The sequence below is a fragment of the Dreissena polymorpha genome, chromosome 15 (genome assembly GCF_020536995.1).
Source record: "Dreissena polymorpha isolate Duluth1 chromosome 15, UMN_Dpol_1.0, whole genome shotgun sequence".
In the NCBI taxonomy this organism is placed as follows: domain Eukaryota; kingdom Metazoa; phylum Mollusca; class Bivalvia; order Myida; family Dreissenidae; genus Dreissena; species Dreissena polymorpha.
The window spans coordinates 7,512,351-7,529,703 of NC_068369.1; the positions used below are offsets into that span (position 1 = coordinate 7,512,351).

General features: G+C 37.8%; 1 protein-coding gene across 2 annotated transcripts in view; it reads left to right on the forward strand.

Annotated features, from left to right (window-relative positions):
* Window positions 1–17,353, forward strand: part of LOC127860094 (uncharacterized) — a 64,324-nt gene that overhangs the window by 34,658 nt on the left and 12,313 nt on the right. For both annotated transcript variants that reach the window (XM_052397898.1, XM_052397899.1), the window contains 8 exons: window positions 4,349–4,485; window positions 4,898–4,975; window positions 5,179–5,447; window positions 7,772–8,067; window positions 9,199–9,396; window positions 11,299–11,433; window positions 12,357–12,524; window positions 16,843–16,956. In XM_052397898.1, coding sequence (XP_052253858.1) covers window positions 4,349–4,485; window positions 4,898–4,975; window positions 5,179–5,447; window positions 7,772–8,067; window positions 9,199–9,396; window positions 11,299–11,433; window positions 12,357–12,524; window positions 16,843–16,956 — 1,395 coding nt within the window. The remainder of the gene's footprint in view (window positions 1–4,348; window positions 4,486–4,897; window positions 4,976–5,178; window positions 5,448–7,771; window positions 8,068–9,198; window positions 9,397–11,298; window positions 11,434–12,356; window positions 12,525–16,842; window positions 16,957–17,353) is intronic.

Consider the following 17,353-nt stretch of genomic DNA (forward strand, 5'->3'; position numbering starts at 1 on the left):
TATCAGTTTGAAGTTAACGAAACCAATATTTAATTATCTAAACATATCTGACAATATAAAACGGATAACGTGCCAACTCACCATATACAGCAGCATTTGAAGTTCTGATATTAACATTTAGTATCCTTTTACAAAATTTTAGATGAACCCTTTCAATAACCTTAGATTTACCGTGGCCCCAAACCTCTGCCGCATAACATAAAGTAGATCCAACAAAGGATACAAACAATTGACAGAGTAGTTTTGGCTTGAATTTATATTAGTTGCAATTAATCAATAAAAAACTCAAAGCTTTAAGAGCTTTACCAACTTATTGTTCTTTGTTCTGTGCAAAATTACCAGTATAATTGAAAACTGTTCCTAAATAATTAAAATCATTTACCACTTCCAGTGGGAAACCATTATATACAAAATTCTCTGATTGCAACAGACCGCTTCTTTTTCTAAAAACTTTCGTTTTATCTACATTAACATCTAGACTCCATCACTTTTGTTAATCTCTTCAGGCGAATTACCAAGAATTACCATATCGTCAGCAAATAGCAACAATATCAAGAAAATATCATTCAATGCTAAACCACAATTTATATCTTGTTGTAAAAATAACTCAAAGTCATCTATAAACAGGGAAAATAAAATCGGCGAGATTACCTCCCCTTGACGTAAGCCTACACCATCTTCGAAACAGTCAGAATAATTATTACATAACTTAATGCATGATTTAACTTTATTATACATATCTTTAACAATGCGCAATAGTTTACCTCTTTTACCCTTTTTATATAATTTAAGCCACAGGCCATTTCTGTAAACGCTATCAAAGGCTTTTTTAAAATCCACAAATACACAATACAGTCGTTTATTATCATTAATATATTTCTGTACTATAGACGATAAACAAATAAAGCATCATTAGTAGATTTACCTTTTCTAAATCCAAATTGGGCATCAGATAAAATACAATTTTCCTCACAATAGGTATTAATTCTTTTATTTAATAAAGCTGTGGATATTTTTGATAAGCAACTAACTAAAGTTATACCACGATAGTTGTTAACATTATTTTTATCTCCCTATTTATGCAGAGGTATAATAACACCCTCACCCCAATTACTTGGAAAAAATCCGCTGTCTAAAATTTTATTAAATATATCACATAAGTGAGAGGATGAAATATCCATAGATTCAATAAAATACTCATTTAGCAGAAAATCATTCCCATAGGCTTTCCCTCGCTTCAATGATTTTACAGCTTCTAAAATTTCATTTACAGATATTGGCTGATCCAAACTATCATCAGCATCATCACAACAATCAAAATCTTGAGTTGAGGCAAAATCCTCAGACTCGGTATTCACATTTCGAGATATATCGTTTCCTAGTTCAGAAAAGTATTTAAAAAAAGAGTCTAAAGACAATTTATGATTTACAACATTTTTGCTTTTAAAATATTTTCAAAACTCTTTTGGTTTAGACAATCTCAACTTTTCAATTTCCTTAATTTGTTGCAATTAATAAAAATTTCGCTTTTTCTTAGCTATAGGCTTATATCTTTTTTTTAAATACATAATTGCTCTCTATGTGCAGATGATTATAACGGTTGAAATTACACAATGCATCAACACACAACTGCCTTGAGCGTTCACAATCAAGGTCAAACCATGGCTAATCTTCTACATTTTTGGTTAGATTAACCAAGACATTTTTATTAATTGTAACATCGTTACGAAATAAAGGATCTGTAACATTATGTATAATTGATGTAAACTCAGTCAACATATTATCTATTGCTGATCTATTATTCAAATCTGCTTTACTTATTACATTATTCAAAGCAGGTAGTTTTGTATTAAGACCAGATCTAAAATTATGTTATAGTTCTGCTGACCATTTATGAATAACAAAGCTTTCGCTATCATCTATACAATTTTCAATAACAGTGTTACAATGTAAACTTAAAGAAATTAGACAGTGATCACTCCACACATTAAACTCGTGAACCATCAGGGCTTCCCCTGGCTCAAAAATTTCTTAGCCAAATTCGCCTTGCTATGGCAAAATTCTCATATTTTGGGCTATTTTATAAGTTTTAATGAAGAAAAAGTTGTAGCCAAATAGAATTTTCGTTATGCAAATAGGTCAATTTGTAGCCATTGGCTAATTTGGCGAATGGCAGAGTAAGCCCTGACCATCAAATCGCTCAGCTTTGCAAAATTACAAGGTTTAGTTAATAAATAATCTATAACGGACGACCCTAGCCTCAAGAAAAAGGTATTATTACCAATCATATGATCACGATATAAACGACCGTTAGCTTATACACAAATCCAGTAAACGATAACTGAAAGCGTTACAAGTTTTATCAAGTAAGGCCCGGGCTAGGGGTTTGTTGGTAAATAATAAAACCATATCAAGCTCAGCATTGTGTGTATCATATACAATATAATCATTTCTAATGCCAACACAACTGTTCCAATCTCCTACTAGATAAACATCACCAACATTGTCAAAGTAAAAAATATCACTTTGAATTATATCAAAATGATCGACATTGCAAACGATGTAAGCAGGAGATTCATCACACCATAAGTATATACCACCAATATAAACATCTGTTTCAAATTTAAAAAAGTTCTTATCTAATTTTAACCATTATATAGTGTCATGATGACTTCGTATAATTTGTATACCATCTTTCAATGCTTCATGGTAATAAAGTGCAATACCACCGCTAGCTCTCCTAGCATTTCCATGTTGGAACTTTCTGTAAAGTTAAAAGATTCATACCCATATATTTCGATATTACTATTTGCATTTGTCCAAGTTTCATACAAAAACACAATATTATATTTAGCAAGAATAGAAAGAAAGTCATCACTACTTTTCTTATCCTCAGTAAGTCCGTATATATTCCAGGAAAGCACCTTCAGATCATCCCCGGCGTACCTCTTGTTGTTGCCTTTCGTGTAAGGTACCCCAATGAACAACGTATCGTACGAAATCCATGCCTTCGACACCCCTGTTTCCGTGCATTTTTTAACTCCGTACCAGTTTTCATACGCTTGTCGGATATTTCCTTCGGGAATTGCTCGTGCAAGTAATACAAAGTGTCTTTCAGTGCACTAGCAGACCTAACAAGTTCACGCTCCTTGAATAGGTTAAATTTGACCACAATCTTATCACGAGTCTTCTCACCCATTCTATGAATTCGCTCAAATTTCATTTCTTTTACTAAGTCATTGGCCATTTTTAACTTGCTGACTAAGAATTCTCGCAATACAGATTACGCATTTTCAACCTCCCCTGGAAGGGCCTCCTCAATATTGCCAAACACTAGATTGTTACGCATAGATTGGGCTTGTACATATAGTAGTTCATCGTTCATTTGCTTGTTTTTAATTTCCAATTCCTGCACTTTAGATGTCACAATGCCCAAGTTAAAGTCTGCACCTTCGACTTTTTCCTCTATAGAAGTCAGCCTATTGCCAGTTTTAATTTTCTCATCGTGATAAAGATTCCATAATTTAGACATTTCCTTTTCAAATTTGTTAACCATGGCCTCAAGAGTTTTTAATGACCCCAAGTTTTCATCAACTGTAATCAAATGATAATCTATTTTCACCAATAACTTCATTAAGTCTGCATTTGTAGGGGCATTTTTAGGAGTAACGTCCACTGTTTCATTCATTTTTACAGAAATAAACTCGCTCATAGGTAGCTGACTATGCGACACTTAAACTACTGGATCCTCATTGAAAAGACTATTTAAGTTCATAATTTTACAACCATCGGTGACATCAAATAATACAGAATTAGCTTCTTTTAAGATTCTATTTACAGATATATGCTCTGGTGTACGTGTAAAACGTCCTCTTTTGCTTTCAACATCGTTATTCAATGAAATGTCACTCGCTTTCCTTTTTTTATCAGAAGCTACATTTGCCATCAAATAACCCGTTTTTCACACACATAGAAAGTGTAATCCTTTGTTCTTTGTTCGCTCACACAATTTTTGTATCGTAAATTATACCTTACGAGGCTTAATAAACACCAGATTTTAACAAATATGTTTTCCAAATCTTAATACCCCATCACACATCCAATTTTATGTATGTTATGATTATTTATTTTCCATATATTTAGATAAATTTGATAAATTTAAAGCACAGCTAAAATTCATGACTGCGCCCCATTTTAACCACATGACCCAATTCTTGATAAAATACATCTGACAGCGCACTGTTTCAAGATCAATTTAACCCACACCTTTTGTGACAAGTTTGAACTTTAATATGATTATCAGGGAGGTCAGTTCAAGGACCTGGTCTCTCCACACTATCAATTTTAGGCGGACTTAGGGACCAGAAAGCGTGATAAGTTTGAACCCCGGAGGGACATCTGGTCTCATGAACCCCGTGATGACAGGCGACACCGGGGAGACAGGTGTCGAAGTCCCTCGCGCTTTGAACACAAAAAACAGAGACGGTAAGACACCATGTTTTAGTTGTTTACTGTGAAGTACAAAAGCACTATGAAATATGGCTGTTTTTTTGTCATTTAAGTTTTCTGTGCATTTACACAGTATTTTCACCTACAACTTTGAAACTTCATATGTAGATACACCTTGACGAGTTCTACACGCCACACCCATTTTTTGGTCACTAGGTCAAAGGTCAAGGTCACTGACCTTTAAAAAAAAAAAATCTCACAAGCTTTCATTTATTCAAAACTGCACCCATAGCCGAGCGTGGCACCCGTTATGCGGTGCTCTTGTATAACTTAATTGTGAATTTTGTTAAATAGGCAGCTGTGCCTCATAATAAATAAAGTTCTGTTTAGAACTTAACAATGAATATGCTGCTGTGAGCCTGCAGGTAATGTGGGATGCCTGTTTCAGGTCAGCCAGCAAGTCAGATGAGACAAGGGCCATGCTGGAGTTGATGAAGTCCAAACTGAAAAACATGGAACGCAAACTGTGAGTGGCCATCATTGTCTTGAAACCTCCGTTTTCATCACATTAACATTTTCTTTTCTGTTGTTCATTTTCGTTTAGGTCCCAAATACAATCTCTTGTTTGTTTCCGTTTAAATGTTCCTACACACTGACATTCCTCTTTCATTTTCTCCATTATATAGGGATGTTTGATATGGTGTTAGAAAGTACAGTTGTTTACTGCAGTGCTGAACAGGGTGGCTTGATGCTACCACCTGTTGATGTCAAGAAGGATGTCTTCCCTGAGAATAAAAGAGGTCAAGGCGCAAAAGAACCCAGGACAGATTTGGGTCAGGGTCAGCGAGGAAGGGGCTCAAGTGGTGCTGGGAAAGATGAGGGTTATCATGGACGTGGACAATCAAGCAACAAGTCAGGTGGAAAGAGAGAATCTGATAATTTTACTCTGGACTACCAGACGTCACCAAAGCGTCAGTATTTTGAGGAGAATTATGAAGGTAAAAATATTGGTGTAAGTCCTGAAATGCAATATGAGCTTCTCATAATGAAGTGAACAAACTTTTATGTAACAGTGTACTGCGGTTTTTGTTAAAATATCAATTACACTCACTGATTGTTTTCAGAGTGAAAATACTCTTAATAATATTCAGGGCTTTTGCTACAATTTTCATATTATGCCCCCAAAAGGTGGCATATAGTTTGAAGCTCATCTATTTAAAAAAAAAAATTATGAGCTATTGTCATCACCTTGGCGTCGGCGTCTGCGTCGGCGTCGGCGTTGGCGTCCGGTTAAGTTTTGCCTTTAGGTCCACTTTTCTCAGAAAGTATCAATGCTATTGCATTCAAACTTGGTACACTTACTTACCATCATGAGAGGACTGGGCAGGCAAAGTTAGATAACTCTGGCGTGCAATTTAACAGAATTATGTGCCCTTTTTATACTTAGAAAATTGAAAATTTTGGTTAAGTTTTGCGTTTAGGTCCACTTTTCTCAGAAAGTATCAATGCTATTGCATTCAAACTTGGTACACTTACTTACAATCATGAGCGGACTGGGCAGGCAAAGTTAGATAACTCTGGCGTGCATTTTGACAGAATTATGTGCCCTTTTTATACTTAGAAAATTGAAAATTTTGGTTAAGTTTTGTGTTTAGGTCCATTTTATTCCTACAGTATCAAAGCTATTGCTTTCATACTTGCAACACTTACTTACTAACTATCATAAGGGGACTGTGCAGGCAAAGTAATGTAACTCTGACTAGCATTTTGACAGAATTATGGGCCCTTTTTATACTTAGAAAATTGAAAATTTGGTTAAGTTTTGTGTTTAGGTCCACTTTATTCCTACAGTATCAAAGCTATTGCTTTCATACTTGCAACACTTATTAACTATCATAAGGGGACTGTGCAGGCAAAGTTATGTAACTCTGACTGGCATTTGGACAGAATTATGGGCCCTTTATACTTAGAAAATTGAAAATTTGGTTAAGTTTTGTGTTTTGGTCCACTTTACCCCTAAAGTATCATAGATATTGCTTTCATGCTTGGAACACTCGCAAACTATCATAATGGTACAGTAAAAGGACAAGTTGCATAACTCTGGTTGTCATTTTTACGGAATTATGGCCCTTTTTTGACTTAGTAACTTTGAATATATGGTTAAATTTTGTTTTTTGATCCACTTTACTTCTTAACTATCAAGGCTATTGCTTTCAAACTTCAAATACTTTCATGCTATCATGAGGTTACTGTACCTGGCAAGTTGAATTTTACCTTGACCTTTGAAAGACCTTGACTCTCAAGGTCAAATAATTAAATTTTGCTAAAATTGCCATAACTTCTTTATTTATGATTAGATTTGATTGATACTTTGACAAAACTACTCTTACCTGACATACCACAATAGACTCCACCCAAACCATCCCCCGTGCCCCCCCCCCTCCCCCCCCCATTTTTTTTTTTTTTAAGATTATCTCACAAATGACCACCACACCCTCACACTATACCCCCACCCCACCCCCACCCCCAATTATTATTTTTTGAAACCGATAAAAAACACAAATATTTATTTTTATTATTTTATGTTTGAAATACCGTCCAACCATCGCACCCAAGAATCCCCCCACCCCCCCCCTCCCCCCACCCGAATCCCCACCTCCCTATTTTTTTTTTATTTTTTTTTTAAGATCATCTCACAAATGACCACCCCACCCTCACACTATACCCCCCACCCCCCCCTCCCCAATTTTTATTTTTTTTAAATGGTTAACCCCCCCCCCCCCCCCCCCCGATTTTTTATTTTTTAGCATTTTTTTTCTTCCCATGCTATACGCCCCTCTTCACTCCACCCCTCCCTCCTTTGTGATTGAAAATGAGAGTCCTTTCACCTTTAAAAAGAAAATAGATGAGCGGTCTGCACCCGCAAGGCGGTGCTCTTGTTTAATTGTCCATCTGTCCGTCCATCTGTCTGTCTGTCAGTAAGTCAGTCAGTCTGTTTGTCCATCCGTCTCTCCGAAAACTTTAACATTGGTCATAACGTTTGCAATATTGAAGATAGCAACTTAACATTTGGCATGCATGTGTATCTCACTGAGCTGCATATTTTGAGTGGTGAAAGGTCAAGGTCATCCTCCAAGGTCAAAGGTTAAATATATGGCTTCAAAGCGGTGCATAAAGGGGCATTGTGTTTTTGACAAACACAGCTCTTGTAAGGGACTAAAACAAGTCAAAATGCATATCTGAGGTAAAGGGTAAAAGAGTCCTTTACCTTTGGAAAAGTGCCAGATAATGATCTAACCTCTCATGTTGTCTATATTTTCAGTTTCTAATGGGTCCCATGAAGAGGAAGACATAGTAGCTCGGCCCCCTAAGCCAGCACATCCAGGCTACTCCAATGTGTCTCCTGCCGGCTCAACCGGCAATCTCAGAAAGCAGAGCATCCCCACACAGCCCCGCCAGTGGGGCAGTGCCTCACAGCTGCATGTTGGTCACAGCAACCCGTTCTGGCCCAGTCCCCTGGGTCCAAGTGGGACTCTTTCCGGGGCACCCCCTCTCCCTCGGGAGATTGACCTCTCACCCTACTTTCCCTCCTCCAGTGGGTATACTCAGGCTGGAAAGGTATGGTCAATTGCTGATCTATATCACATGAAACCAAGTGCTAGCACAATTATACACCCACAAACGAAGTTTAGGGGGGGTATATAGGAGTGAGCTTGTCTGTCGGTCGGTCTATCGGTTCATATTTTTTCACCAAACTTGGTCAGATGTTGAATCAAGATGATGTCTAGGTCAAGATCGAATATGGGTCATGCCGGGTTAAAACTAAGGTCACAGGGTCACTTAGTGAGTTTTAAACATTGAGTATGGTGTCCGCTCTCTAATTCAAGTAGTTTTCATCTGAGCTTCACCAAACTTGGTCAGAAGTTGTATCTGGATGATGTTTAGGTCAAGTATGAACATGGGTCATGTCAGGTAAAAAACTAGTTCAAGGGGTCACTTAGTGCGTTTTAAACATTGAGCATGGTGTCCACAGTTTTTTTTTAAGACAACATGCAAATTATTCTGTGTCAATGCGGCATGTGGGGGTATTTGTCTAGTATGTGACAAAGCTCTAGTTTGTGCCTGGTTCTGGGACAAAAGGACTTACTGCATTTCCTTGAAGTGTGATACCAGATTAGCCTGTACAGTCCCAAGAGGCTCATCAGAGACAACACTTTCTGCCTAGGCTTTTTTTGTTAGAAGAGACTTTTTTTTGCTGAAAATTCCATAAAAGAGTGTTGTCCCTGATTAGCCTTGCTTTTCAAGTTTTTTTTTCAACGGGGGCTCATTTGTTTTTAACTGCCCAAATCATAGTTAAGTCGTACTAAACAGGTGAAATTGCTACTTACTTGACTTCATATGTAATTAAATTTCTTCCAGCCCTAAGTAATTTTCTTTAGCCCTTTAAAGATATATTGGCCTAATAATTATTGCTATAGTTATGATAATATGTTATAATAAAACAATAAGTTAATTGTGACAAAATTAGGCAGCACTTCACAATTTCAAAGCCTTAGTTCATAAGCTGTTATGTCTTTAAAGAAGCATGATATATTGTTTGCTTATGTGAGTAACATCAGATTGTGTGTATGGAGCTAAATGAATGTGCGTAAAATGGCGTCCCAGATGAGCTTGTGCATTTTGCACAGGCTAATCAGGGACCACACTGATGTTATGCCTAAACTAGATTTTTTTAACTGTCACTCACAGGTTTCTCGCAACTACACTCAAGTTAGTTCTGAGTCTAATCCATACAGCAAGGCATCAGATATGGGCCCCAGCTCCCGGATAGACATGAACCCAGGTAGAATACCAAACCAGTTCCCCTACACGGCAGCTGACCTTGCAGACACAGGTACCAGTCAGGGACGGCCATACTACACCAGCAGACAACTTCATGATCAACCGGTAAGGGTTGATATTCTTTTATATGCCCGTTAAGAAATGGGGAGTTTTATGGAAAACCTGAGGTGGGTTGGCTGTTCCCTGGAGGATAATGGCTGTTTATTAATTTTAACAGTTTAAATTGGATCATCATGAAACCTTATAATAATATTTGTGGGTGTAATATATCAGCCATGTTTGCTAACCAGTCAGATCGCTTGAAAATTCTAAATTTTAATGCTTGACATTTTCTTACAATTCTCACCTATCTGTTGTATGTATCTTCCTTTATCTTCTCATGTAGTTGTATAAGTAGCCAATGAACACCATCCACATTCGTTATAAAGGTGAACTGGTAGACAATTGTTTCTCTTTCATGCCACTTACAAACACAGTGTTTGGAATGGGGAGTCTTCTGATCTTTCCTCGTCTCCCATATCTCATCTAAGCTTTCTTTACACAAACAACTCTTTTTGTATGCATTGCGAATGGCTGATGACACAAATTTTAGTGATTTAAAAACTTCTTGGAGCTCCAAACGCTGGACTTATTCAAAGTACTTTCAAGTGGATATGAACATGAATATCAATTAAACTGAAACATCCATAAAAGATTTGCTCACTAAAATTTCTTTCAATGTCATAAATACTGAACTGCTATCTATTAGCTTATTCCTTTCCAAGGGGAATTAACCCATCCGGAAATTTAACTGGGGACCGGCCACATCCATACTGCAATATAGACTAGGTTAAACATAGTGCAATGCAACCCAGACAAACACCAGTAACCAGCCCTCAATATTCTTTCTGGATCAACCAGGTGTAGACGTGCCTTCTACGGCTCTGAATTGAAAATTGTTTTCTGCCCCCGAAATAGGGCATATATTGATGGGACCGTCCGTCGGTCTGTCTGTCTTTCTGTCTTTCCGTCACACTTTGCGTTAAGATTTCTCAAAATGCTCATAACTTCTATGTCTCTTGAGATATAACCTCCATATTTGGTAGGCATGTGTATATGGGTAAGGCCTTTCCATACGCACACAAATTTTGACCCCTGTGACCTTGACCTTGAACTTAGGGTTCGCATTTAGGTTTTGAAATCTGCAATTAGGTTTTGAAAAATGCTCATAACTTCTTTGTCCCTTGAGATATAACCTTCATATTAGGTATGCATGTGTATATGGACAAAGCCTTTCCATATGCACACAAACTTTGACCCTTGTGACCTTGACCTTGAACTTAGGGTCCCCATTTAGGTTTCAAAATCTGCATGAAGGTTTCGAAAAATGCTCATAACTTCTATGTCTCTTGAGATATAACCTTCATATTTGGTATGCATGTGTATATAGATGAGGCATTCCATACACTTAACAATTTTGACCCCTGTGACCTTGACCTTGAACTTAGGGTCCACATTTAGGTTTCGAAATCTGCATTTAGGTTTGAAAAATGCTCATAACTTCTATGTCCCTTGAGATAAAACCTTCATATTTGGTATGCATGTGTATATGGACAATGCCTTTCCATACTCACACAAATTTTGACCCCTTTGACCTTGATCTTGAACTTAGGGTCTGCATTTAGGTTTTGAAATCTGCATTTAGGTTTCGAAAAATGCTCATAACTTCTATCAAAGCTTTTATAGGGGGCATATGTCATCCTATGGTGACAGCTCTTGTTTTATTCTTTTATTTTTATCCTTTTTTTCGTATCATGAAACCTTAAGAACCACAGCTATGATATTTGGTATGTGACAACAGATAATGGTCTTCTACAGATTTTGCTCCAATCATGAACCTGGGATCAAAACTGAACAGTCCTGGGTTGTAACAGGATTTATATAGACTTACATTGCAAAATAACTCTGCACAGGCTAATCAGGGGCGACTTTTACGCCTAGACTGGATTTTAACTGCTTCTGTTTCAGAGCAAGAGTCAGGGCCAGGTGGTGGAAGACCCGCTTTCAAAGCTGAAGAGTCAAAAGCTGGTGTCCTGCAGGATCTGCAAGGGAGACCACTGGACCACCAAGTGTCCATACAAGAAAACCCAGGCACCTATACAGGTAAGGGAGACCACTGGACCATCAAGTGTCCATACAAGAACACCCCGGCACCTATAAAGGTAAGATAGACCACTGAACCATCAAAGGTCCGTACAAGAACACCCTGGCACGTATAAAGGTAAGGTAGACCACTGGACTATCAAAGGTCCGTACAAGGACACCATGGCACCTACATGTATACAGTTTAGAGAGACCACTTGGCCACCAATTGTCTGTACAAGGACGCCCTGGTACCTATACAGGTAAGGGAAACCACTGGATTACCAAGGGAAAATACTTGCAGGTATTTTTTTTTATGTCCCCCACCACTATAGTGGGGGACATATTGTTTTTGCCTTGTCTGTTGGTTGGTTGGTTGGTCTGTTGGTTTGCGCCAACTTTAACATTTGCAATAACGTTTGCAATATTGAAGATAGCAACTTGATATTTGGCATGCATATGTATCTCATAGAGCTGCACATTTTGAGTGGTGAAAGGTCAAGGTCATCCTTCAAGGTCAAAGGTCAAAAATACTAAGTCAAAGCGGCACAGAAGGGGACAAAGTGTTTCTGACAAACACATTTCTTGTTTTGTCCTTGGGTTATGCACAAAATTCGCATAGTCTAAATAAGTTGATAGAGTTTTTCTCTCCTCAGACTTCACCTCAATTACACCCCTGGCTCTTAAATCTTTGGTGAATTAGTATTAAACAGCTAATTTTTACAGCAGCATTTTTGAACCAGTATTTTAAAGTGAAATTGGCTAGGTTATTTTGTTTCTCTAGGTAGTTAACTTTTAAATTGAAGTTAAAACAATATAGTTTATTTACAATGAATATTCATGCATTAGACACATTTTCCAACTTATCTTTTTGAAAATTACTCTGGAAAGACATAATTGATATGCTTTACCAGGTTAATATTATAAAGTACTGATTATTTCAGGATCCGTACCCTAGGCCTCCTGGCACAGGCATGCCCCCTGCCATCCCCCCACCAAACTTCAGTGTACCTCCACCTGGCTTTATGCCCCCTCACATGGGCGGAGGTCTACCTAACAATGACCCAGGACTTCAAAAAATCTGGGTGAAGACAAAAACAGCAGAAGGAAAAGTATTGACTTGAATGATTCTCTTGCATTTTTTTTGTTTTTAGCTCTACTGGCCGAAGGCCTGAAGAGCTTATGTCATGGCTGTGGTTTCCGTCGTCCGTCCGTGCGTGCGTGCGTTAGGCTTTTTCGTGTTTACGCGATAAAGTCCACAGTTATCATCCGATTCTTTTCAAACTTGTTAAGTGTCTTTAAATTAATGAGGACTCAAACCCTATTGAAAATGGGTTACATCAGAGTAAAAAGTCCATAATTATCTCCCCTTGAATTTGAGAAAATTGTGAAATAAGGCTTGTTTACGCAATTAAGTCCACAGTTTTCATCCAATCATTTCCCAACTTGCACAGTGTCTTTATCTGAATGATGAGTCAAACTCTATTGAAAATGAGCAATATCGGCTTTCTAAGTCTAGAATTATCTCCCCTTGAATTTGAGAAAAAATGAAAATCTTTAACAGTTTGCCATAACTTTTGCAATATTGAAGATAGCAACCTCATATTTGGCATGCATGTGTATCTCATGGAGCTGCACATTTCGAGTGGTGAAAGGTCAAGGTCATCCTTCAAGGTCAAAGGTAAAAAAAAAATCAAAGCGGCGCAGAAGGGGACATAGTGTTTCCGACAAACACATTTCTTGTTTTGCCTAAATGGAAAAGCTCCTTTACCCTGCAAATTTGGAAAAATTAGTGCGTATAACCCTGCAAGTGGGAACATTTGCGTCATGAAATCTTTTTATTCGGAATCATGGGTCTTTTTAATTGTTTGGTATTTATTGCACACACTAATTCAAAAATTCATGTGCATGCACTTTGGCTTGAAATGTTCAGTTTCAATGCTTATTTTGTTTGTTAACTTGCGGAGAAGGCACTCTTAAATTAAATCTGACGACATTTTCCTTCCTTTTAGGAATTATGTAGTTTTTCCTCAATTGGGAAAGTACCTTTTACAGTTACTTTATAAAGAAGGAAAATAATTGCTGAATGTAAAGCGGTTTCTTCTTGTACCTGTTTTTATGCACCCAGTAGGGTGGCATATAGCATTATAACTGTCAGTCTGTGCGTCCATCCAAAAACATTATCATTGGCCTTAACTTTTGCAATATTGATACATAGCAGCTTGATATTTGGCATGCATGTGTATCTCATGGAGCTGCCCATTTTGAGTGGTGAAAGGTCAAGGTCATCCTTCAAGGTCAAAGGTAAAAAAATCAAATCCAAGGGAAGTAACAAGCTTTAAAGGGAGATAATTTCTATTGTATATCATTTTGCAGGTACAGATCATTTTCACAAGGGAAGTAATAATTTTTTAAGGATATTTTAAAAAATAATAATAATTTCATTTCAAAGCAGCACAGTAGGAGGCATTGTGTTTCTGACAAACACATCTCTTGTTCGATATGTTTCACTTGGTTGAATGGGGTTTTGATTAGATAAATTGTGTTATTTATCTTTTTACTTGTCATGCGGAATATTTTATGTGGATTTAATGGACTTTTGTTTCATTTGTAAAGGTAAGCCATGCTTGCTTTTATTGAATAATGGTTTATTTCTACCATGCTGGGTGTTTTCAGGCGCGAACGAGCACGTGCAAAAACGTGTTCTTCTAATGCGTGAAACTTTAATTGTTTTCAGCTTTGCTGTTTTTTTTGGACGTGCTCATGTACGTGAGCACTGGCATCTTGTGATCTTCGTCAATAGGCAATTGAGAATATTTGTACAGTGTAAATATTCTTCTTATAAGTTACGAGATTGTGCAAAGCGCGTTCTTCTAATTCATTGACAGATTGTTTATCATTTGACATTGTGTGCAATAATGATTTTTCGTTCCATATGACAATCTAATTGATGGTCATTTTATTTTCATCTGTTTTGAATTAAACTTTTGTTTAATTTTTGATCTATGGCAGTGGTATTATGCATACAATTGACTTTCTTTTTTACAATAATAATGAGAGAATATTAATTATTATCAATATGGGCGAATAATGAATTTATGTGGTCTATGAGCAGTTTATTGTTGGATACGTTTTGCTCTTGTTTTTCATATAATCGACTACATGATGGTCGCAGATACAAGAGTTGATAAATACCCGGTGACTTCGCAGACCATGGATGTCAAGTGGCAGCATCAGTCGCCGGGTACTGGGCAAGATGGCGACCATACTGCTCTTATTAAGTAAAACAGTCGGTCAACATCAGACCATATGGCGACCCCATACGCCTGTCTTTGCCCGAGGGCATTGGTCACGGACATCGCCCGAGGGCATTGGTCACGGACATCGACCAATGTCTGACCATATGGCAGCTGCCATACTTTGGATATCATCCGGTAACAACACTGGTCATGATATGACCGGTACGTCACTGAGGACGTTGATCACGGATCTTGGCTCTGCATCGATCGACGTCTGACCAGGGACCGGTCTGGTCATCCATCTTTGACCGGTGCGGTCACCGACCTTTGACCGATCCTGTCACACCGGGGACCGGTCCGGTCACCGGTTATTGACAAGTCCGGTCACCGGTCATTGACCGGTCCGGTCACCGGTCATTGACTGGTCCGGTCACTGGTCATTGAACGGTCACCGGTCATGGCACCGGTCACCGGTCAGAAGAAGAAGTCGTTCATCATCATTGGACTATTCTTCTTCTTCTCCTTCGTGGAAAGACTTATCATCATCAACGAGCTGCCAACATAGATACAATAGGATGGACATCGGTTACACATCTCCTACATTCAGCGGTTTTCGGAGTTGATATGCTCGTAAGCGATCATGTCAACGCTCACGGAGACAACATTTTAGGAGACCTAATTTCCAGCGTAGCTGAACAACATTTCGGCATGGCAGGTATATGGGACGTCGCCACTCATCACGTAGGCGTTAACGTACCTACTGGTCATATTGACGGTCCCCGTTTTATTCCTTTATGGAATATCATGTCTCCATTCCACGTGTGTTGGTTACATGATGGTCGCAGATACAATAGTTGATAAATACCCGGTGACTTCGCAGACCATGGGTGACAAGTTAGAGCATCAGTCACCTGAAACCGGGCAAGATGGCAATCGAATTATTATTCATCTTCTTCGTAATCATATGAATCTTTGTCGTCTGCTTTAATGATGTCTTATCACTATCGGATTGGACTTTTGGCATGCTCTTCTTTGCCGAGTAGTTCTCGGCATTGATATTAGGCCATATGGATTCCACCATATTTCAGTTTTTCTTAAACTGGTAGACATGAAGATGAGGATAAACTTCTATGGACAATCGTGGCTTTGAAGTTCTCTCTCAGCAGTGTTAGTCCATTCGAGGTTTTCAAAAGACACTCTTCATTTCCCTAAAAAAAAGGGGGAGATGTGTCTGCGGCTTCTATTTCTCGGGGTTAGACCTCGACTAAGGAAAGGTCACTCTTATCTCTCTATGAATCACACCCACTTTTTTACGTACTCCAAATTCTTTCTGTAGGAATTCAACCACCTTTTTCATCTTTTTATCTTAGGTGTCTGTAGTGCCAACAATACAATTTGTATATGTTTGGTCTCATTGTGATTTCACTAACGGCAGTGTCTTTTACGACATCGACATACTTACTCTGTCTGAGAAGTCACAATTAATACTGTTCTAACATATTAGCTGATAACCCTTGTTTTGGGTTTTGTTATCATTAGCTGATAACCCGGTATATTTGTTCTACTGTGATGGGAAAATATATACGAACCTTCCCTCCGCAGCTACAAAATCAGCTTATAGATAGCAGGTTAGTATTTATGACATGAAAACAATTTTTTAAAGTAAAATTCATTTTAATTATTAAATACTTACCTGCTATCAGTAAGTCCAACCTCCCACCCCGCTATTCGATTGATGTTTTTGTATGTACATTGTATATTGAAAGAATATTGAGGGCTGGTTACTGGATATTGTCTGGGTTGCATTTCAGTATGTAGGTGGCCAGTTCCCAGTTTAATTTCTGGATGGGTTAATTTCCCTTGGAAAGGAGTAAGCTAATAGATAGCAGGTAAGTATGTAATAATTAAAATGAATTTTACTTAAAAAAATTGTTTTAACCCTTTCCCACTCAGAGGCAAAGTGAAAATAGCTATATGCAATGAGCATGAAACCAGAGCAGCCTGCGAGAACTCAATCTGTTCAGGTTTTTATGCTGTTTGCTGCTCATCAGTATCTAAGGCTTTGAAATAACGCCTCTAAAACTTGAATCTAGTAATAAGAGTCTTTAATTTAATTTGATTTTATAAGAGACTAAGAACCAGTCAAAATGTGTATCTGTGCTATACCATACAGAGCCTGGTTTGTTTTCAGGTTGTTAATATTCCTTCGAGCAGTCTGGTTCCTGTGAAGATGCCAGACCTACGGCAACAGCAGGAGCAGTCAGAGAGAAACGCACAATGGCTTATCTCCAAGGAGAAAAACCTGGTACGCAGTAGCTATGTGTGACACATTTCTGAAGTTAGCTATCCCAGTCTTGGTCTGTATCAAATTATATTATCTTGATAGAAAAGAAGAAAAAAAAAGATGTGCACTTGATTTGCGAGATGGGTCTTGAAGATAAATACCATAATTTTGTCTCAAGCGGTCTCAATACACTGTCACCTGATTTGATTGGTGAACACCTACAATGACTGCAACAATTAATAATTTAATGATTGAAAAACTGATGGCAACATTAAAACATATATTTATAAAAATACAATAATTAGATTGTGCATAGCATTTTTTTCGAGCCTGCTAGCAGAAAGCTTGATAAAAATTATGAATGGTCGAGAGTATGTGTCAAGTCAAGTCAATTTTATTTGGTAAACAAAGGCCTCCG